Here is a 23,305-nt window from a genome sequence, read left to right as displayed (position 1 = left end):
ACCTACTGTGAGCTTCTTTTTAGAACCACGCTTTATGCATTAAAGATCCCCACAAGCCACTTTATAGTTCTCTTTTCTCCAGGCCAAATGAACCCATAAACATTTCCTTTCCAGGGTCCTAGTTTCCAACTATTAATCTTTGCAGCCTTTCTCTGTAGATATTTCACACTCCTTCCAGCAATGAACAGATCCCTCTGTAGTTTCTGACTAATTTGCAATATAAGAGGTTTCCCTGTCTTTTTTATTTTTGTTTTCTTTAGCCTATAGATCATGCACAATTTTTTATACCACATGTCACGTCCTTCTAAACTTGGCCTAAAGCTTTCACGGTGCTTGGAGAGAGGAAATGGGTGGAAACCCAGGAAAGACATCAATCACACATAGATATGTACAACAGAAATCCAGAAAGAAAAAAAAAAAAAAACACCCTATGCCCACAAAGGCAGAATAGCCTGATCAAAGCTTTTTGTTCAGAATGAGCTGGAGAAAACAAACCAGCCCCAGATGTACGAGTGAGCAGACAGATGTAAATGTGCGTGTGTAGCTGTAAGGAAAAGAGGGTCTCTGTGGCAGGAGTTCTGCAGTCTCTCTCAGGCTAGTCTGAGTCCAGGGAGCAATCAGCAAATAGTTGCGCAGGATGACTCACACATTTCTGGGGGAAATGACAGAGAAGTGCTTGTGCCGAATGTCAAGCAGGTAGGATGCCTTGGCATTCAGGTCATTAACCATCCAAAGATCCAAAAAGAGTTCTAGGAACCATAAGTGATGTCAGAGTTTAGAGAACCAGGGGTTGGCAGGGTTGGTGGACTAGCCAAGGCACGGTCCAGCTGTCTCAGAGGAGGGGGCCCTGCGCTGACAGATGGGTAGATAGAGGTGGGCAGGGCCTAGATGCCTAGAGGGATGGGGGGTATATGACAAGGACCCGTCGTTATCATCTGAAAGGGACACAGGGCCTTTGGCTAGCAGGTGGAAGCAGTGCCTTCTGGTGTCCTTCCAATGAGAGCTGAGCGTGAGCACACATACACGCGTGCACATGTGGAGGGGTCCTGCTGTAGCACCCTTCCAAGTTTCCATGTGCTCGCAGACACATACATCCAGCCTAAACCCCAGGTTCTGCTGGGGCCAGTCCTGGACACAGATGAAAAGGGAATCAATTACATTTGTAAGGACACAGGAATCTTACAGGGAAACCTCCTCTACTGTCCTGGAGAAAAAAAGATTAGCAAATGGTGGGGCAGGGGGGAAAAAAGGAAGAATAAGATGAAGTAAAAGCAGGTAACTGGAGAAGAGAAAAAGAGGAAGAAGAAGGAAGTAGGTGACTCAACTTTAGAAGACTGAGCTCTAAGGACGACTGATGAGATCTTTTGAGATGCGCACGTGTGCCCTTGAGGATTTGTGTCTGCCTCTGTAGCTGCACTTGAATACCGGGGTCCCATCACAACCTTGTCTTTTAGACAAGAAACAACGGAGAATGTGGACCACATGTTAATTCAACCAGATGTCCTCATTTCCTCTGAGCAGTTGACCGGTCACAAGTGTATGTTGAATGAATGAGATCATTAGATGCAGAAACTTCAAATTCCCAGGACAAGTTGTTCTTGTAAAAGTGAATCCCATGGACTTCTGAGTCTAGGTCAAACTGTCCCACCAGGTGCTAGGGTGAGCCTCCTAGGGAAGCAGTGATCCCTGTCCAAGTCTCTCTCCCTTCTTTCCCTACCCTAACCCCAAAGTCCCCATATTCATTTCTAAACATTCTATAATTCAGTATTTATTAAGAGGTTCTGCACATATTCCTGGGAGAGCAAACACAATGAGCTATATCCATCGTTGATACCTTCATCTGAAGGTGGAGGGTCCTTTCCTAAAACAGAACTTGTATCTTAAGAACAGAGAATTCTGGTTACCTGGGTAGCAAGAGAGTGGATGCCATAAACAGCAAGATAGGAATCCGGAGGAACAAAGACAGCGTGTTCCTGCTACTGAGTTTGGTGTCAGGATTTCACGTCCAGTGAGGTCCATTTTCAGCAGAAGTACTTTTACGCTGGTCATGCTCTGGCTCCTAGTCCTTCCTATTTTCGTACCTGGGAAGCTAAAGATGTCTTTGCATCTACTTTGCCAGCTCAGTGACAGAGCGGCTGCATGCAGGACACGGCCAGGCTCTTTCTCTGTGTGTTCCGTTGCCGAGCAGGTGTCTTCTCCCCAGACACACCTTTTAAGATGCTGTTGCCATCAGTGAGCTGTGCCTAAGGAGCTGGAAGGAAGACGGGGGCAGGCCATTGGTTTCAGTCCAGTTCTCTCCCTGCTCCTGGCAGCCTGGCTTGCTGCGCCTGTTGTGGGCTGTCTGCTCTCTCCTCTAATGTTTCCCTCCAAGGAACTTAATTGAGTAGAAGGAGGGTGAGACTGAATGGGGTGATGACTCCCCTTCTTTCTCCCCACATGACCTAGGTGGACCCTGGAACTTCGGTGGTGGCATCAGTCTTCACCCCTGTGGATCTGGGGGGCTGGGGAAGACCACCACTGATACCCCACCATCCCTAGCCCTCCCCCATTCGGACCACCATGAGGCTGAACTACAGCCTAGAAGGTGGAGGGTCACACAGTTTCTCAACACCTCCCAGGTTGCTGTTATGAAAAGCATCTGATCACCCTCTGACCTTTCCAATACTGTTCTTTGAGATGACGGTGTTTTTCTCCCCCCATGAATTATTTTTATGTGTTGGCCGCCCTATTACTGAACTGGTTCTGCTTGATTTCCTTGTTCCTGCTTTCATTTGGTGGCACCTTATTTTATAGTCCACTAACTTTGTTGAAAATAAATTCAGTAGTGTGGTTAAGTCTTACTCACTTGATAACGTAAGTACCATATTAGGGTGCGGTGAACGTAGGCTAAGTGCTATGCAATTACAAGGTAAATATATGATGGGTTTATTTTATCTGCTAAACCCAGCAGGGGTGACAGAGTAATTACTTTTGGACCTGTTTAGTATGCCTACCACATAATCTGTAAGGAGATCAGTTATGTAGTGAAAACTTGCCACCTTCCATTGTTAACACACTTCAAGACTTACATGTTCTTGGGTAGATGTCATGCTGAATTGCACTAGCCATTCCGAGGCTCCTCAGGAATCAACCACACCCTGAGGACCTCTAGCAAAAGGGTTGGAAAGCAGCTACAGTGTTATCTTGGGGGATGGGGAGACACCCACCATCTAAATTTCAAACTAACGCTTTTATTTTTGCTTTGCCCCATGCATTCAATAGGATGGAGTAGGAGAGGTATGGGAGAAACAGCATGTACCCTCTTAGAGACCAGTCCTCTTCCACAAAAAAAAAACTTACAGAGTCAAGCATTCAGCTGGTGCCGGAAAACATTGACCATGAACATAAGAGTGCCTGGGACCGAGTGCTTTTCATATCTCACAACAGAAAGTCGCTCATAATGATTGTAAATACCCTGATGACTGTCAGCATTCTGATGGAGTGAGCGACGTGGGCCAAAGCTCAAGGTCATACTCCTGAGCTCTGGTCTCTTGACTCATAGACCATGCCTTATCACCCGAGAATGCTCCCCGTGAATGCATGCGCCCAGGCCATAGACAAGCAGAGCGGTTCACCCATATTTTGTCATTGTACGTGGGTCTCATGTCTTCCAACAAAAATAAAATATATATATGTATATTAAAAAAAAAAACTTTGCAGGGCAATAAGACTTCCTAAAACAAGCAAATTAAGCAGTTGCCTGTTTTTCCTTGAAAACTCTTATATTCTTTGCAAAATTGCTTCTGTTGCAGATTCCATTACATGGTAAGCTACCTTAATGCAGTTAAGTTATTTAACTAGCATCCCTTTGATTTATACAAGGTCTTCTAGAAACATGATTATTGTTGGAGAGTCCAACTCGCGACTAGCCACATCTATCATTTCGCCTGATCCGTAGCTCCAAAAATTCCAATAGTGTTTCATTCTGTGTCCCGGGGTGGCTCTTTGGCTCTGTGCCCATGTTGGCCATTTAGGATTGCTCTTGTGTCTTTCAGGCATCGAGAATGCCAGCGACATCGCCTTGTACTCGGGCTTGGGTGCCGCGGTGGTAGCCGTTGCAGTGCTGGTCATCGGCATCACCCTCTACAGACGCAGCCAGAGTGACTATGGTGTGGACGTCATCGACTCTTCTGCATTGACAGGTGGCTTCCAGACCTTCAACTTCAAAACAGTCCGTCAAGGTCAGCGGCGTAGGGCCCCCAACAGCGTGTCCTCAGGACCGTAGACTGCACTCATGCAGGACCCTTGTGTTCTGAGGTCCTGTGTGAGGGTGGCTCTTGGCACTGGGAGCTGCTCCAAAATTGTCTTCACACCTTAGGATGCCAGGTTTGATGGAGGAGTCTGTCTGAGTTCTTGGCTGCCGTGAGGACCAATGGGTCTCAATTTACTATTGTTGTTTAGTTGCTCAGTTGTGTCTGACTGTTCTGCATCCCTGTGGACTGTACCCCACCAGGCTCCTCCGTCCATGAGATCTCCCAGGCAAGAATACTGGAGTGCATTAACATTTCCTTCTCTCGGGGATCTTTCCAACCCAGGGTTGGAACCTGAGACTCCTGCATTGCAGGCAAATGCTTTACCACTAAGTCACCATGGAAGCTCCTCAGTTTACCATTACCCACATTTTAAATATGGCATGTCCATCTTTAATATGTAGTCAGTGTCTCAGGTCACCCAACTTTCTATTTTAACCAGCCTGCTTTGGGAATGTATATTTAGTTAACTAAAATATTGAGTATTCAAAGCTACGAACCAGTGACTCTACCAGGCATATTTATTACACTATTTATTAGATGGAGTTATTTTATTCAGTGGAGTTATTTCTATTTTAAATAAGTAAAAGGATTTTAGAGGATGTATGATGGGCCGGTTAACCAGAGAAAAAATGAAATTCTCAGCCTAAAGGACTGACTCTGCCTTTGCCACCTTGAAGCAGTCTTCTGTTGTAGGGGAAGGAAAATTCATCATGTCAAACAATAGCACTATTTCATTTTTAAAACAGCAGAGTCATTTGATTTTCTTCTACCAACTAACTGTGTTCCTGATTGGGAGATGGGGATGAGACATAAATGGCTTTTATTTTAGAAAACGATGGAACCGTCTCCCTTCCATGGATGAAGTTTTCTACCTTGACTCTCGTGGTCAGTATTGTCCCTTCTGTTTCTGTTGATTGCCTGTCAGTAATGCCTACAGTACAGGACAAGAAGTCTTACTGCTTGGCAGTGATGGAGTTAGGGACAGGCTGGTGCGATGGAAACCCAAGCAGGCTAGAATGGGGAGATGGTGGGAGAGACAGGTGACTTGACTGCTTACCAGTCACTTTTGACACCTTGTGGCTCAGATGGTAAAGAATCTGCCTTCTATGCGGGGGACCGAGTTTCGATCCCTGGGTTGGGAAGATCCCCTTGGAGAAGGGCCTGGCAACCCACTCCAGTATTCTTGCCTGGGGAGTCTCACGGACAGAGGAGCCTGGTGGGCTACAGTGCATGGGGTCCCAGAGTTGGATACGATTAAGCGACTAACACTTCAAATTTCCAGCACCTTGGCTTCCGGTCTAAGTCTGGTTGATCTCAGATAAGAACACATCACCTCAATGTGGGTCTAGAGCTTAATCTATGTGACTGACTTTGGCTGCGCTGGGTCTTCACTGCTGTGTGCAGACTTTTTTTTCTAGTTGCAGCAAGTGGAGGCTATTCTCAAGTTGTGGTGCCCGAGCTTCTCATTGTGGTCGCTTCTCCTGTGGCAGAGCATGAGCTCTAGGGCCTTCTGGCTTCAGTGACTGCCGCTCACGGGCTCTAGAGCACAGACTTAATAGTTCTGGCTCACAGGCTTGATTGTTCTACAACGTGGGATTTTCCAAGACCAGGGATCAAACTCCTGTCTCCTGCATTGGCAGGCAGATTCTTTACCACTGAGCCACCAGGGAAGTTCCAGTATACATGATTTAATTAGAAGTTCATCCAATGAACTGGTCTTGCAACTGTGTAAGAAACTAGAACTGTATCTCCATCTCATCATAAGATATCACTGTCTCAGACCTTACCCGTTAAAAACAGAATACACAGGAGTGTGAGTGGCAGCTTCGTGTGTAAATTCAGAGGCTCTGAAGTCAGATTTGAATCCAAAAATTGTTGTAAAACCTAGTAATTCAGTTATTCTCTGTCTCAGTTTTTACAGCTGTAAAATGGACATACTAACATCTATCTCAGGGCGGGGCTTGTGAGGGTGAAACCACCTGGAATGATATGGCTTGTAATACCTTGGCTTAAGTAAGGTACTCAGTCGATGTAGAGAGTATCCTATTAGAGGCTGGCTGTCTCCTCATACAGTCACGGAGGACCCCAGTGAGTTCCGCAGAGCACGCGGTAGTGGGTGAGAGGGCCGGTTCCCTGATCTGAGCGTCTGGGGAAGGCTGACTTGGATAAGCTGATACATATCTACCACGAGGCATCTCAGAATGTAGGAAGCTTATACTGCAAATCTCTGAGAGTATGTAGCCTTTCCAAACTTAATTTTACCATTTTCTTTAACCAAGAACTCACAAAACTAGTGATACCAACAGTAGCCCCTTATCCAAATTCTATTCTCCCCTATATTCACGGTGAGGCTATGCCTTACATGGATGCCCTGTTGTCTTCATGACATCCCTTCTTGAGCAAATATGGTTGGAGCCCCAGCAGGGAGAACAGTGAGACTTAATAGAATGTCATACATAGAGTAGATCAGGGCCTTGAAAAGGACATCCAGAGAGAAACTTGAGGTCACTGGGGGATTATCTTCAATCAGACTTAAATCAAGTTGGCCACCAAGTTTATATGTGTATATGTGTGTGTGTGTATTTTTCATATTTTTTCATATATATATACACACACACGCGTGTGTGTGTGTGTGTATAGTGATAGGCAATTAAGACTTAAGTCTAACTCTAGGAAATGTTTTTGTTTCTTGACTTTACATAAGATAGCAGGGTCTTCTAACAGTAGCCAGAAATTAAACGTTAGAAGATGAGGGCTTGAGAGAAAACAGCCATGAGACTCAGAGAGATGCTTTTTAAGGTATCAGTGGAAACTTCTGCTCCAAACTCTTCAAATGTGAGATGGTCCTTCCATCCTGCTGCTTGCTTCGTAACCCAGAGTAAGGCTGGTATCTGTAGAGTTCAGTGCAGTTCTGTTAAAAAGCTCAGCTCCTTATAATATAAAAAGATCCTCAAACATGGAAAAAATGCCCCATCAAGGTGCTTTTATATCTATAAGGTATTTCATCTCATTTTGAACCTGCTCCTCTGTGGTTTGGGATTCTTACAGCATTAGAACAAAGAGGTGGGGAAAGTCAGGGTTATAGATTTCCAGCTGGTGTTGTTACAAATTATGAAAATGGAAAAACAATAGAAGCTAATAGGATATGGCCTGAAATTGCAACATTTTCCAAAATATCACATGTGAAACATTTTTGTCAGGCCCCAAAGGAAAATGGTTTAATATGGTTTGGGTTTCAATTTGAGATGTCACATTGATGGACTGATATGGGCAGAAAGTTTGGAACTGAGGGTTATTTTGTATTTACTAATAAATGAGATTACTTCATCACAAGAAAATATCACAGCATTTCTTTTTAATATTTGGGCATAGCAAAAAAATTGGTAAGTCCCAGCCGATGAGAAAGTCCAATTTCTCATGTTTTTGTAAGGGTTATTTTTCTCCATTTGTTTTGAGTCAGAAAGAAGCCATTCTCAGCTGCTGCCTTTGTGGAAGCTGGGACCCTCTGTGCCTCTCAAAGTGACATCCGTGTTATTAGAGCGAATTGGCTGCTCAGACATGGAGCGGTTCGTGACGCCCCCTGACCCTTTTGCTCTGAGGACACAACATTTCCTCCCCCAGAAACTGCCCAGAATTCCATGGGAGACGTGTTGGCACCCACGCCATCTCGGTTATAAACAGCACCACCTCGTCATCATGCTGTGTCATCTCTTTGCCATTTAAACGGAACAGATGTTATTTTTGCTCCAAACTGGATTGCAAAACATCTTTCTTCCCTCTTTTATTTTTTTTAGAAGCTTCTCTTTGCCAGTTAAAATAATCCCGTAAACAATCATACCTGAGTAAGTTGCCTGGTGGAGTGCCAGAAATACTTGTTTTGAAAAGATAGCACATAAAGAACTCGAGAAAAGGATGAGTTAGGTGGGCGGCATTCAGGGAATTGACTGCGAAAGCCAGAGCTCCTGATTCCGAGGCTCGGGATGCTATTGATCAGCCTGTTAGAGATACTTTAGATGCCCAGGTGGGTCTGAGGGGTCAGCCGTGACCTGGGCAGCTGGTGAGCACATGCTGGGTAGTTTGTAGGAGCAGATGTGAAGGAGTAACTGGGATGCCTTACAGCTTCTGAGTGACAGATCCGTCTTCTCCGACCAGGTAACTCCCTGCTCTTGAACCCCTCCATGCAACCAGACCTGACAGTGAGCCGAACCTACAGCGGGCCCATCTGTCTACAGGACCCCCTGGACAAGGAGCTCATGACAGAGTCCTCACTCTTTAACCCTTTGTCGGACATCAAAGTCAAAGTGCAGAGCTCATTCATGGTCTCCCTGGGAGTGTCCGAGCGAGCCGAGTACCACGGCAAGAATCATTCCGGGACTTTCCCCCATGGAAACAACCGCAGCTTCACGACAGTACATCCCAGAAGTAAGACGCCCTACATCCAGAACCTGTCATCACTCCCTACACGGACCGAACTGAGGACCACGGGTGTCTTTGGCCATTTGGGAGGACGCTTAGTAATGCCAAATACAGGTGGGTGGTAAGTGTGCGTTTGTGTGTCTTCTCATGTTTGTTTGAACGTATTATATTTACATGACGATGTCCTGTAAGATCCATTTTTAAGATGTTGACTCTTCCGGTGTCAGAGTGAACGCCACCATAGCTCCGAAAGTTGGCTTGATTTACACGGCAACCAGAAGCAGCGCTGACATTACATTTTGCATCTCAGCATGGACCATACACGCCATCAGATGCCCTGTTAGGGCTGACAGGCATGCTGGCTCAGAAGGTTTGGGTGGTCCCTAGAGTTTAAGCCCCGTGGAAATATATTTCCTAGAACATGATCAGGAAGCATTGAAAAGATACTTTGATATGACTGCCGAATACCATGTTTATAGTGAAGCATGGTTTACAAGCAAGTTGCTAGATTAGTGAAATGACACTCATACTCAAACGTCCTCAGTAACTGACCTAATGAATACAGTCAGCGTCCATCACCCTTACTATCATGTTGCTTTATGATGAGCAGTGATGGGGGTTCCTTTTGGGGTTGCTGTTTTGAATTCAAGCTCAGCTCCTTGGCTATATAGTTCTCAAGAGTGCTTAAGAGTGTTTTCTTCCTTTTGGTTGGAAGATTTTCGTGTTGTTTCGACGTGTACGGCCCAGGTAACTTTGACTCTACCTATGCGTTAGTCTTCAGAGCTGCGATCTAAGACCCGGCATGGAGGAAGAGAACAATCCCCACCCCCAGTTTTTGAGCAATAAGATTTAGGGAGTGCTCTAAATCATCACTGTCAGCTGAGAGGAAAGGGAAAATACCAGATCTGCCATTGTTGTTAAAGAACTGGATAGCATTGAGCTGGGATCAGCAGGGCCTTAGCAGATTTCTCTGTAGGGTAGAACAAACCCACCTAAATTATCAAGCATTTTATCTTGTACAGTGAATTCTGTAGTAGGACTAGCCAGGCACTACTATTCTACTGCCTGACCTTCTAAGTAGATTAGTGACTTGTGCCTAACGTTTGTTCCAAGTTGATGATTGGTTTTCCTATATCCTTTGCTTCAATAAAAACTTAATTTCAGGGAAATAGCCCTCCAATGCAGACCCAATAATGATGTATTCCAAATTTGCAATTCTCTAGATCTTCCTTGATGAGTAGGACGTGGTATGATGCCCTCCTCCTGGTGAGATATGACAGATAGGGGGTCCATGTGTAGGGAGCAGGTGGCCGTATTTACCAGGTACCCTTCTTCTTGTTTACTTCCGTGGCGGCTCAGATAGTAAGCAGTCTGCCTGCAATGTGGGAGACCCGGGTTCGATCCCTGGGTTGGGAAGATCCCCTGGAGAGGGAAATGGTTACCCACTCCAGTATTATTGCCTGGAAAATCCCATGGACAGAGGAGACTGGCAGGCTTCAGTCCATGGGATTGCAAAGAATCAGACACGACTGAGCGGCTTCATTTCTTGTTGTTTAGTTGCTGAGTCATGTCCAACTCTTTTGTGACCCCATGGAATAAGAATCTGTAAATTGCGCATGTGGGATCTAGAAAAGGAAAAGATGCAGACCCTGCCCTTTTGAAGAGAAGAGTATGTGTATACATCGGAATTATGAATCTGCATGTTGAGTTTTTGTACTTTTATATTTTTTCTACTTTCTTACCTAATGGTTGCCACTTAGGTGGCTCTGAATAGTTTCTGGTTGAGTAGATTGGTCCACACTTGTCTTTCCCATCCTCATCTCTGTGTGTGTGTACATTTACACATCTGTGGAGGGATTGCTGAGATCCATCCATTTATCACCTATGTTTAATGTTCATCATAGAACATGAAATGAAATAATGATGGCAGATTTTTTTCTTGCTTCCCTTCTGACTTGAGAAGCATTTAGGTTGACACCCCAAAGTTCCAGTAGCGTTATCTATGATTCCTAAACAACTCTGTGAAGGGGCGTTTTCAGAACTCTGCATGAGAAGCCCTAGACCAGACTGAAGCTGTTCACTGGGAATGAATTTGAGGAAAAATAAGTGCAGGGAATTGAAACATATGCTCTGTTATTTGCAGAACATAAATGTAAAATATGCCCTGGGGAGCTAAAGTATAAAGAAGTGAGGCACAGAAATTAAATTGTTCTCATGCTATCCATCCCAAGTTATTGTGGGGTGCCTGGCAATGGTTTGTAAGAAAGGTTGGCAGCAGTCCCCACACTCTAAAAATTATTATGCAAAATAGGAACCAAAAAACTCAGGTGGTTCTGTTGTCTTATCAAATAAAAGGCTCTCAGGATAGATAGAGTTTGGGGGAGAGTATATTCTTTAATCAGAAATAACTTGTGAATGACATGTTGGAAATGGATACATCTTTAGGGGACCACAAGTGTGAAGAGTTCCTACATAGCCATCATTCTTCATAAAATATAACTTGCCACCAGCACCATCAGCTCCCATGACCTTTGCCTCTGGTATTTGACCATCTTCAGGTTCCACATACAATTTAGATAATTAAATTGGGGGAGGTAAATATGTTTAAAGGATCATCATACAAGTTCTGATAGAAGGAAAGGACGGGATCGTTTAAAGCTCCAGTGATCCTACACATTCAGGTTGAATTTTGGTGTATTATGAATAATGTTTGTATCTAAACACAAGGAATGCGATATGATCTGCTCTGCAAACAGCCCTTTCTCAAAAGTCCACACACATGTTTATTCTGGTTCGATTTGGGAGTGGACTGTCAGGCCCTGATGATCTGCAGAAGACTGCACATCCCAAAGCCTGGCTGCTGGTTTTTTTTTCCTTTTTACTGAAAGTTTTCAATCCTGTTCATTTATTCATATATTCATGTTTATTTTCTGAGAGCTTACTCTCTGCCAGGCATTGTGCCATGTGTTACAGATGTAACAAACCATTAGTGTGTGTGTTTTTTTTAACACACTGTATGATTTTATTTGAAAATTTAGAAAAGACAAACTAATCAACATGTCAGAAAACAAAGAAATGATCATCTGGGTTGGCATTCAAACTGACTACTAAAGGGTGCAAGGGTGCTTTTTGTGGCAGTGGAAATGTTCTGTCTTGATTGTGATGGTAACATGAGCATATACACTTGCCCCAAAGTTTGTTGTTAATTTGTATAACTTAAGCATGTGAATTATACCTTAATCAGGGAAAAGAGAAAAATGGGAGCACAACAGAACTCTTTTGGGTTAATTGCTAAGATGGCATTATTTCTTGATGGTGACTTACTGTGCTGTATCTCTAAATAAGGTCTAAATGTCTCCATTATCATCATAGTCTAAAACAGAGGCAACAGAAAGTGCGATGGCAAACTCAGAATACAGAATGTCTAGGGTTGGGTATTCGGTTTGACATTTGCGCATGCTGAATATCACGCGTGTAATCATTTCTGCTCCCCAGCAGGGAAGGATGTAATGGAGCCCACTTCATTTGGCAGCTCCATTTAAGGAAGGATGGGCAATTAGAGGAGGAGACTGATCAGAGGCCACTGAATATGGCAATTACTGTTCTACTGTTGACATTAGGGTCCAGAATATAAATAGATACCCTAGCTGAAAAGCTGTGAGCAAGATTTAAATGGGCCTCATTTTTAGTGAAAGATACTGATGATAACTAATGTGTCACTGAAAAATGTTCATGAATGTGAACCACACAACTTGTTTTGCCATGAGTCTTCCATTTCTCGATTCTATAGCAGCGAACAGGAACACAGAAGGATATCAGTAAATCCTGCCATCTCTAGATTTAAATTTATCAGCAGCAGCGTGAAAGCTTCCTGTATAATTACATTAGCTGTAATGAAAGGAGAAAAGGTGAGTGCTGCATTATTCAAAGGATAGAAGGATACCCTGAGATTTTACTTTGTCAAGATCTCAACTGTGTCTCTATTTCTTTTTATAAGCAAGAAGCTACTTTAAAGAGACTCTCTGCCCGCTCTAGACGCTTCCCTTTTGGCCAAAGTAAAATATTTACTGCATAGCATTCAGGAGAAAAGAGAGGAATTTCCCAGCGTGGCATGAGGTGCCTTCCCGTGCCCACCCCACCTTCGTTACATGATGTTCCTGAAGTGCGGCTCCTGAGTTTTCTTTCAATTGGACATTGATATGAACACGGCTAAGTCACCTTTAGCCGTAATCTTTTCTAGCTTCTGTTTGGAAATATGGAGCCAGATAGTGGCCACACAAGTTCCCCCTCCTTCAGTTCTCTTGACAAAATACACCGCTCCGTCAGTCACCTCCCTAAGCTGACTTTAAGATGCACCCTTTAGAAGACAGTTACACACCAGGCTCTAGCAAAAATGTTAAATGGCTCACTCATCATCCTAGATACCTTTTCAGGAAATGAATGGATAGAAACAAGGCAGAGAAATGCCTTTTAAATTTTAGAGCCAACTAACTGATACACTGAAATTCTTAGTCTCAGATACGTATGATAGTGCCGGGTGTCAAAATACCTAATCTTATAAATAAGAGACTGTTTACAATGCCAGGAAGGCTTTAGTTATTGAAATTTCTATTTACACTGTTCGTGTCAAGTTCTGCTGAACGGCAAAGAGATTGCCCTGTGTGTTTATATATATACACATACACATACATTCTTTTTCATTAGGGCTTAGCCCAGCATAGCAAATGTAGTTCCCTGTTCTATTCAGTAGGACCTTGTTATTTATCCATTCTATGCATAATAGTTTGCATTTGTTAATCCCAAATCATCCTTCCCTGCCCCATTCCCCCTTAGCAACCACACGTCTGTTTGTTTTGCAGGTAAGTCGGTTTGTACCATGTATTTGCTTCCACATATAAGTGATACCATATGTTTCTCTTTCTCTCACTTTTCTTAGTATAATAATGTCTAGGTCCATACATATTGCTGTACATGGCACTATTTGATTTTTTATGGCTGAGTAATATTCCAGTGTGTGTGCACACACCCCCCATCTTCTTTATCCGTTCATCTATTGATGCCCATTAGAGTGGTTCCAAGCCTTGGCTACTGTCTATAGTGCTGCTCTGAACATAGGAGTGCAGGTATCTTTTTGAATTACAGTTTCCTCTGAACATCTGCCCAGGAGTGAGATTGCTGGATTTTATGATAGCGCTCTATAATTTAGTTTTCTGAGGCACCTCCACACTGTGGTCCGTAATAGCTGTATCGATTTACATTAGGAAGACTTTAAGTAAAAATCTAAGTATACACTTGAATGATATGCCTTTCTGTATGTCACTGAAGGAAACAATATTTTCTTATTTTGGACTTTGTAAAACTCCTATAAATTGCTGTGAGGTGCTTCTAGATAACTGGAGAATCTACAAGTAACTTCTTGGCTTTTTCTGTTTCAGGGGTGAGTTTACTGATACCACACGGCGCCATCCCAGAGGAGAATTCCTGGGAAATTTACATGTCCATCAACCAAGGTGAACCCAGGTAAGAGACAGAGAAGGATGGCATGTTCATGAGATCTTAAGTATGAAATGGAACTTCTGCAGAAAATCTGAAGTTATTAAGATAGTGTGACATAGAGGTATGTGGGGGAGACTGTAAGCTACATGACTGTTAAGGGGGAAAGAGCAATTGCAAGCCAAGTCACCAACATCTGGACAACAGACACCAAAATCAGTGTATCAGTAGCTGTGCTAAATTGCTTTGGTCATGTTTCTCTCTTGGGACCCCATAGACTGTAGCCCACCAGGCTCCTCTGCCCATGGGATTCTCCAGGCGAGAATACTGGCGTGGGTTGCCATTTCCTCCTCCAGAGGATCTTCCAGACCCAGGGATCTAACCTGTGTCTGTAAGGTCTCCTGCACTGGTTCTTTACCAATAGCACCACTATCAGTAGGGTCTCTCCACAATGAGTCACTGTCTCGCAGAACCCTCCTCTCAAAAGAAAAACATATCCTCCTGGGGGTACTCTTTGGTTTTACACATTATGAAAAATGCAGAGAATAACTGATTTGTGACCTTTCAGCATCAGCAGAACACCTGCCCTATAGCCGAGAGACAGTTTCTTTAGCAATTTTTCTCAAAGAAAAAAATAGTCTACACTTCAGTAGCTTTCAGATCTGACAAATTTCAGCAGCATTAAATTCAATTACATGAACAAATACAAATCTTGCCTCATACTTTTTTAATGAAAGTAGCTGGTTATTTTCCTAGTGCAACTATGGTGTTTGTAGAAATGTTGCCTTCCTCCACATAAGATAAACCAAACTCCTCTTTAGAAAGCAATTTCTCTTATCAGCTAGATCTGTATACCTCTGGCATTTTCAGCCATAACATCTTGGTTAGTTTAGAATAGATTTTGTTGTTAGCAAAAAAAAAAAAAAAACACGAAAGAGAAACAGATGGTTTGAAGAGACTTTGATAGCTATCTCCATAAGAGGATTTGTTAGTATCCAGTGGTTTTCACTTTCTGCTCTATGGGATTTGAGAAAAATGGAAGAAAAGGCTCTGCTAGTTGGCTGTTGGGCTCTTGTGTTATCTGCTCAGTTCTGTAGACTGATGTCCTTTAGTTGGGCACCTGGAAACATTCCAGTGTTTAAGTATCTGCACTTGGCAAAAGGCAAACCGAAAAGCAGAAGTTTTATTCAAAATCTCAACTAAGCAGACCTCAGAACAAACTTCTCTGGAATAGTCACCGTGTTTTTCTCTCTTGGGATGGATTTATGGAAGCAACTCTACCTGTTCAAAATTGAGGTCATGGTCAATTACACATAAGCTTCTAAATGCATCATCCTTCAAAAATCAAGTTTGAGGCAGAATCCAGGCAACCTTGCCTGAAAATCATGGCCTCTTGCAAACCCTCCTCCACTCTGCATCCTGTTCCTTTTGTGGTAATGAGTCTACAGAGCCTGTATTCAGCTCTTTCTTCACAAACCCATCCCTACTTTCTTCTACCACATTGTGCAAGAACCAGCCTAGGAGTCTTTCACAAATTCAAAGGCACCTAATGCACAATTCACCTCAATCCTCACCTCTTAGACCCTTCTTAGGAGGGCAGAGCTAGATTGTGTCCAAAGACATCAAACATGCAAGGACTTAAATAAAAAGGCTCAAAAGTGGGGGAACTAGCTCTTGGGACATCCTGAAGTTGAAAAAAATACATAAAAATTTGCCAGAGCCCAAGGCTTTGAAAGACGCATTTGGCCTCCTGGGATCACACCCTGCTAAGCTTTGCAAGTTTCAGGTTTATCAATTTGGTTTACCCATCTGTAGCTAAGGTATAAGTTCATTGCTGCCTTTCCAGAAGTTGGACAGAAATAGGAATGATGTCCAAAACTTCCCATCTATGAGGTGAGCATGTAACAGAGGAGGGAGTAAAATTACAGGAAGCTCACATTTCCATTTGCCAAAACCTTCCCAGCTGTTCCTACCTCTCAAGGTAATGACTGGTCACTAAACTGCAGCCCCTTACCTTCCTTGGCTGTTCTCGCTCCTTTTAAAGGAGCTCCAAGCTACATACTGAAAAAAACACTAAAAATAGGAAATACCTTTTAGTTACTCTTTTTTTTTAAAGCTCAGGTAAATTTTTTCCATCCTTGCTAGGGGGCTGCTCAGATCTGAGTTCTGCTTTTAATCCTGTGATTAATCAGGAGACCACTGACGTACCTATTTAGTATCCTCTCTTTTCTTTGTAATATCACTTGAAAACCCATTTATGTCGTCTGTCATTCTGAGCTTAATGAGCTTAGATTAAGACCCATTTCCCCACGTTCGTAAAGCTGGAACAGCACTGCTCTGACTTTCAGTTCAGAGGTGTGAGAATTAGACTTTCTGACTGCCCATCTTGATTCTGTGTTTAAGGCTGTTCCATTCTCCTATTGATGATACATTTCTGTTACTCTTTCCTAAGTTACATCCCTGGTGTAGCAGGGTGATGACTTAGTGGAACTGTCATGGATAGCACAGATGCAAATTCTTTAGCAGATACCCAGGGTTGTAGCTATGTGGAGTGAACCACAGACTCAGAACAAACCCCTGTATTCAAATAGTCTCAGATGGATATACTTAACATTTTGGTAAGTTTCAAGTAAGTTTGTTATTTGTCTGAATCGAATGTGCCCTATCTCTCTTAGAACATCCTACTTGCATACCTGGGAAATTTCCAAGAGGGGATTGTATTGAAGTAGCCAAAACTTTCATTCAGATGTTACAGAAAATCCAAACAAACTTTCTGACCAACCCAATACTTTCTGTTAGGTGGAATGATGTCACTTTCCTTCCTCAACGTTCCTGCTTTGTCTATACTCTCAGACTTGAACCACCATCCTAATGAAGCTTTTCTAACCTCTTCTATCAGTCTGGACCTTTGGTTAGTCATAATGCTGAGGAAATAGACTCTGCTGACTTTGCACGCATATAGGTACACATTAAATAGTTTGCTCGGAGGAGACCTTGCATCCTTGGAAAAGTAATTACTTATCTCTGTTTCAGTATAACTTGCAAGGTGTTCTCACACGTGTTTAAGTCATTTAATCTCCCCAGTTAAAAAAAGGGGGGGGGGGGTTGTACAGATTTTGCAATGAGTAAAAAGATCTAAGAAATGAAGTTTCCAAGAGAGGAAGCTGCTCTGCAAGGATGTATTACTTACCAACTGATCTGGGATTTGACTTCAGGACATCTGACTCCAATTCCGTGGCTCATGGCCTAAAGGATGCCACTCTTCTTGACATCAGAGACTTTAACAGCTTTCTGACCTTGCATTACAAGGCTTAGACCCTGGAATTGCTCTGTAAAAGCAGCAGACAGAATCAAGTTGAACATTCCTTAGACATCTACAGTGGTAAATTGCTGCTGTTACAGCTGAGAGAAGAAAGACTGGAAACAGGTGTCACATCAGTGCTGAAACTTAGTGGACATGATGTTCAGAGACTTTTGAGCTCAGTGGCTAACAGTGTGAGCTCAGGCATCTGAGCCCTGGGTTCAGACTCACTGCTCTTATTCATGTGACTGTAGGTAAGTTAATGAAACTATTTGACTATGGGTATATACTGGGTACCTACCTATTAGGGATATTTATAGGATTATATGATATATACAGTGATACTACAATCTTAAAGATGATAAAATAAATCCTAATTAATACATTGTATTTGATAAAGTGTTTTACCTATTAATACTTTAGATAGGTTTTATGTCCTTTAATCTTCTCATCCATCCTCTATAGTAAACAATAATTATTCTTCTAATTTTGTAGATTTGAAATTAAGACCAAGAAAACTTAGTACATTGGCCTTAGGTGGTAGTGGGATTGGGCACCAAAACAAAAGTTTTTGACTAATAATTTATTTTTTAGACAATGTCCCACTTTAAGCCATATTATTCTTGAGTCTGGTAAGACGTGTTTGATGAGACACAGGGCTTATGCCTAACAATGGAAATACCATGAAACATACAGAGAGGGGTCCAGATTTGTGGAAGACAATGGTAAGGTGATAATTCAATGTGGAATTATGGTGCAATAGAGAATTTCAGAGAGATCAGTGGGAAAATGGAGGAGACCTTAAGTCTATTCTAAGGATGGATTTACAGAGGGAGTAGCAGGGAAGGTGGCTGAAAGATCAGCAGAACTTAGCCAGACAAGAACAGTGTAAGGGTTATAAAACTCAGGGATTTCTAGCTCCAAGATACATTTTCCAGTATTTCTACACAGTAGAAAGTAGGAAGGGGGTGTTTAAGAGTAAATAAATCCAGGCTCTATTACTGTTGTTATTCAGGTGTAGTTGCTTTACAGTGTTACTTTCTGCCGTATGACGAAATGCATCAGCCATATGTATACAACTTCTTGGACCTCCCTCCATCCCCGATCCCACCCCTCTAGGTCATCCGAGCACCAAGCTGAGCTTCCCACCAGCTGTTTTATACAGAGTCATGCAGATCTGTCCGTCCTCATCTCCCAATTCATTTCACACCTCTTCCCCTCCTACCAGTGTCCACACATCCCTTCTCTGCATCTGCATCTCTATTCCTGCCCTGCAAATGGTTCACCATTCTTTATCAATTCCACATCTACGTGTAAACATATGATATTTGCCTTTCTGTCTCTGACTGACTTCACTCTGTATAACAGTCTCTAGGTCTGTCCACATCTCTACAGATGACCCGGGTGGGTTGCTTTTCATGGCTGAGTAATAGTCTATTGTATATATGTACCTCATCTTCTTTATCCATTTATCTTTCAGTGGATATCTAGGTTGCTTCCAAGTCCTAGCCGTGGTAAATAGTGCTGAAATGAACACTGGGGTGCATGTGTTTGTGAATTATGGTTTTCAAATGGCAACCCACTCCAGTATTCTTGCCTGGCGAATCCTCTGGATGGAGGAGTCTAGAAGGCTATAGTCAACGGGGTCGCAAGAGTTGACATGACTTAGTGACTAAACTCGGAGAAGGCAATGGCACCCCACTCCAGTACTCTTGCCTGGAAACTCCCATGGACAGAGGAGCCTGGTAGGCTGCAGTCCATGGGGTCGTGAAGAGTCGGACACAACTGAGAGACTTCACTTTCCCTTTTCACTTTCATGCATTGGTGAAGGAAATGGCAACCCACTCCAGTGTTCTTGCCTGGAATATCCCAGGGACAGCAGAGCCTGGTGGACTGCCATCTGTGAGGTTACACGGAGTCAGACACGACTGAAGTGACTTAGCAGCAGTGACTAAACCACCACCCCCACCACAAGGTGTAGGCCTGGTAGTGGGATTGCTGGGTCATAGGGTAGTTCTGTTGTTTTTTAAGGAACCTCCATACTGTTCTGGTGTACAGCCAAGTAATTCAGTTTTGTTTTGTTTTCTAGATTCTTTTCCATGATAGGTTACAAGGTATTGAATATAATTCCATGTGCTATATAATAAATCCTTGTCCTTTATCTATTAACCCCAGGTTCCTAATTTATCTCTCCCCCTAACTTTCCCTTTTGGTAACCATAAATTTGTTTTCTATGTCTGTGAGTCTGTTTCATAGATCATTTGCTTTAATTTAGATTGCACATATAAGTAACATTTGTTTTTATCTGACTGACTTCCCTTGCTCAGTCTCTTATGGGGCCACTGCTCCTTCCTCCTGGGTCCTGGTGTGCACATGGTTTTGTTTGTGCCCTCCAAGAGTCTGTTTTCCCAGACTTGCCTGTGGAAGTTCTGTAATCAAATCCCACTGGCCTTCAAAGTCAAATTCCCTGGGGGTTCTCAGTGCCTTTGCTGGATCCTCAGGTTGGGAAACCTGTTGTGGGCCCGAGAACTTCTTTGGTCTAATCCTCCAGTCTCGTGGGTCATCTGCTCTGTGACTGTATAGTGGAGCTAATGGCGACCTCCAAGAGGACTTATGCATCCAGAACCCCTGTCCCCACCTCAGGCCACTGCTGACCCGTGCCTCCACAGCAGACTCTGAATCACTCACAGACAGGTCTGACTCAGTCTCTTTGGGGATCACTTCTCCTTTCCCTGGGTCCTGGTGTGCACAGGGTTTTGTTTGCACCCTTCAAGCATTTCTGGTGGGTATGAGATTTGATTTTAACCACGATTGAACCTATCCTACCATCTTGTTGGGATCCAACATTCTCCTTTCAATGGTTGTTCAGCAGCTAGTTGTGATTTTGGTCTTCTCACAGGAGAATATGAGTGCACATCCTACTCCGTCATCTTCCATTAGCATGATCATATCTAGGTCCATCCATGTTACAGATGGTAAGGTTTCATTCCATTTCATGGCTGAGTAATATTCCATTGTATATATGTGCCACATACTCTGTCCATCTGTCTGTTGGTGGACACTTAAGTTGCTTCTGTGTCTTGGCTACTGTACATAGTACTGCTCGGAACACTGGGGAGCAGGTATCAAATCTTGTTTCCCGCCCCCTCACCACCACCACTTTAAAGTCATTTTGATGGCGAAATATTGCCTTAAGCAGCTTTCTTCCAATTCTACTCCAGGCCTAGGCACAGACAGAAGGATTAGGTTTTATGCACTGCTTCACTCACAAAATAAGAATGCTTCCTGATGTCACAGGAGCTAGTATAGCCTCACAGAAAGGCAAAAGCATGAATTTGGATCTGCTAAAAGTATATACAGGTGAGAGGCCCTTGGGATTCTCCTGACACAAGGGTATTTAAGGGTATTAAGTTAATGCTGAACACAGCTGCCTTTATCAAGGAGGCTGCTTTGGAGGGCAGGAAACCAGCAATGATCACTTTTAACAAGTTTGTCTCTTTTCCCAAACTTTAATTCAAAAGAATTTGGGGTGGGTAGATTTTTCATCTTCTCTAAAAAGTTTTGATAACTTTTATTAAATAAGGGTGTTTAATAGAACTACCCTATGACCCAGCAACCTCACTCCTAGGCCTATATCCAGAGAAAACCATACTTTGAAAAGATACATGCACCTGAATGTTCACTGCGGCACTGCTTCCAAGAGCCAAGAAATGGAAGCAGCCTAGATGCCCATCAGCAGAGGAGTTGATAAAGAATATATGTATACATGTATACAATGAAATGGTATATATACCATTTTAAAAAAAAAAAAAAAAGAATGCCATTTGCTACAACCTGGATGGACCCAAGATGATCATAGTAAGTGAAGTCAGACAGACAAATATATAATACCACTTACATGTGGCATCAGCACAAAGGTACAGATGAATTTATTCATAAAACAGAAATAGAGTCAAAGATGTAGAAAACAAACTTATGGCTACTGGAGGGAAGGAAGGGAGGATAAAGTGGGAGGCTGGGATTGACAGTACACACAGTACTGTGTATAAAATAGATAACCACTGAGGACTCACTGTAGGACAAACAGGGCACTCGACTCAATACTCTTTAATGAAGCATAGGGGGAGAGAATCTAAAGAATGGATATATTTTATGTCTAAATGATTCACCTTGCTGTACATCTGAAACTAATACAACATTGTAAACCAACTATACTCCAGTCAGTTTTTTTAAAACATAAAGGTTTTCAAATAAAAGTATTTTAAAAATCCATTATTTCAGAGCATCCCCCACATATATACAGAAAATGGTACAGATGTAGCACAGTCATCTCACTACCCTGTCCCAGCTCTCATTTTGTACCTCCCCCATCCCATGGGCTTCCCTCTTGCTCAGCTGGCAAAGAATCCACCTGCAATGTGCAAGACCTGGGTTCAATCCCTGGGTTGGGAAGATCCCCCTGGAGAAGGGAAAAGGCTACCCCCTCCAGTATTCTGGCCTGGAGAATTCCATGGACTGTATAGTCCATGGGGTCGTAGAGTTGGACACAACTGAGCGACTTTCACTTTTTTTCCCCCGCCCCGTGGTTGATAAGTAGAGAAATGGACCAGAGCATTACTATGTGGAACTTTCTTCTGAGAAGCAATAAAATAAAATCAAAGGCAAACATTCATTTCTTTTTCCAATTACACTGTCATGTGGATATTCCTGACCAAATGCTTAGACTAGAGTTGGAAATGTCAATAATCTTCCTGAAGAGTTTACAAAAGGACACATATTTGGAATTAGGGCTTAACCCAGATGGAATGTTTTCTCTCAGATGGTATGGTCTTCCCACTGGTACCTCTTGGGGTGAGGATTGGGAAGGCAGAAATGGTGGTGTTAGGAAATATTAACTTTGGGGGGATGCCTTGATAATGGTGCAGTAGCTTTGATAACAAACCATGAAATAAGACCAAATGTAAGACTGGGCAGAAAGTAGGTCTGGATGGAATAAAGCAGACAATCCCTTTTCTTGTAATAACTCACAATTCAGCACTGCAGTGTAGCTGCTTCTGCAGAATGACTTCATGTAGCTTTTTCTCCAGGGTTGCCAGAACAACACACACAAAAACAAAATTATCAACAATGACTTGATCACATAGCCAGCCTAATAGAGGATACAAGCACTCAGAAATGTCCCTAGGCTGTTTGGGAGGATGTCATTTCTAGAAGACGAAAAAGAAAACCCAGATATGTATGGCCATTTAACTTGTAGAAATGGTGCTAATGAAATGAATCTGTTTCTAGTAAACTACTCTTTATGTCAAAGCAGACATTTGAGGCCGTTTTAAAACCACTCATCCAAGTAAAATATGAAACTGCATATACTTTTCCCGGGGCAGATGATTTCACAGAAGCTAAGAAACCCCTATCATCAGACTACTGCAATTAGTGTGGTGGTCCCAGTCAGAACCTTACCTCTTGAGTGCAAGGTAAGAGCACCTGTCTTTGGCTCTACCCTAACACCAGTGACTGGTCAGGACATTACTGCAGGGAGAAAGTATCCATCACTCAGTTGTGTCAGACTCTTTGTGACCCCATGGACTGCAGCCCACCGGGCTCCTCTGTCCATGGGATTCTCCAGTCAAGAATACTGCCTGGAGTTCTTCCCAACTCAGGGATACTGGAGTAGGTTGCCATTCCCTCCTCCAGGGGATCTTCCTGACTCAGGGATCAAACCCAGGTCTCCTGCATTGCAGGTGGATTCTTTACCATCTGAGCTACCAGGGAAGGCAAACCTGGCCTAAAATCTCTGGGTTGA

General features: G+C 43.0%; 1 protein-coding gene across 9 annotated transcripts in view; it reads left to right on the top strand.

The window, feature by feature from the left end:
• The window catches only part of UNC5D (unc-5 netrin receptor D), a 612,862-nt gene that overhangs the window by 528,096 nt on the left and 61,461 nt on the right, over positions 1-23,305 (top strand). For 7 of the 9 annotated variants that reach the window (XM_070459905.1, XM_070459904.1, XM_070459902.1 and 4 more), the window contains 3 exons: positions 4,035-4,220; positions 8,445-8,822; positions 14,144-14,228. In XM_070459905.1, coding sequence (XP_070316006.1) covers positions 4,035-4,220; positions 8,445-8,822; positions 14,144-14,228 — 649 coding nt within the window. The remainder of the gene's footprint in view (positions 1-4,034; positions 4,221-8,444; positions 8,823-14,143; positions 14,229-23,305) is intronic. The other 2 variants (XM_070459906.1, XM_070459903.1) reach the window with 1 other exon arrangement.

Source organism: Odocoileus virginianus, chromosome 32, assembly GCF_023699985.2.
Source record: "Odocoileus virginianus isolate 20LAN1187 ecotype Illinois chromosome 32, Ovbor_1.2, whole genome shotgun sequence".
Classification (NCBI taxonomy): Eukaryota; Metazoa; Chordata; class Mammalia; order Artiodactyla; family Cervidae; genus Odocoileus; species Odocoileus virginianus.
This window is presented reverse-complemented; position numbering and strand designations above follow the sequence as displayed.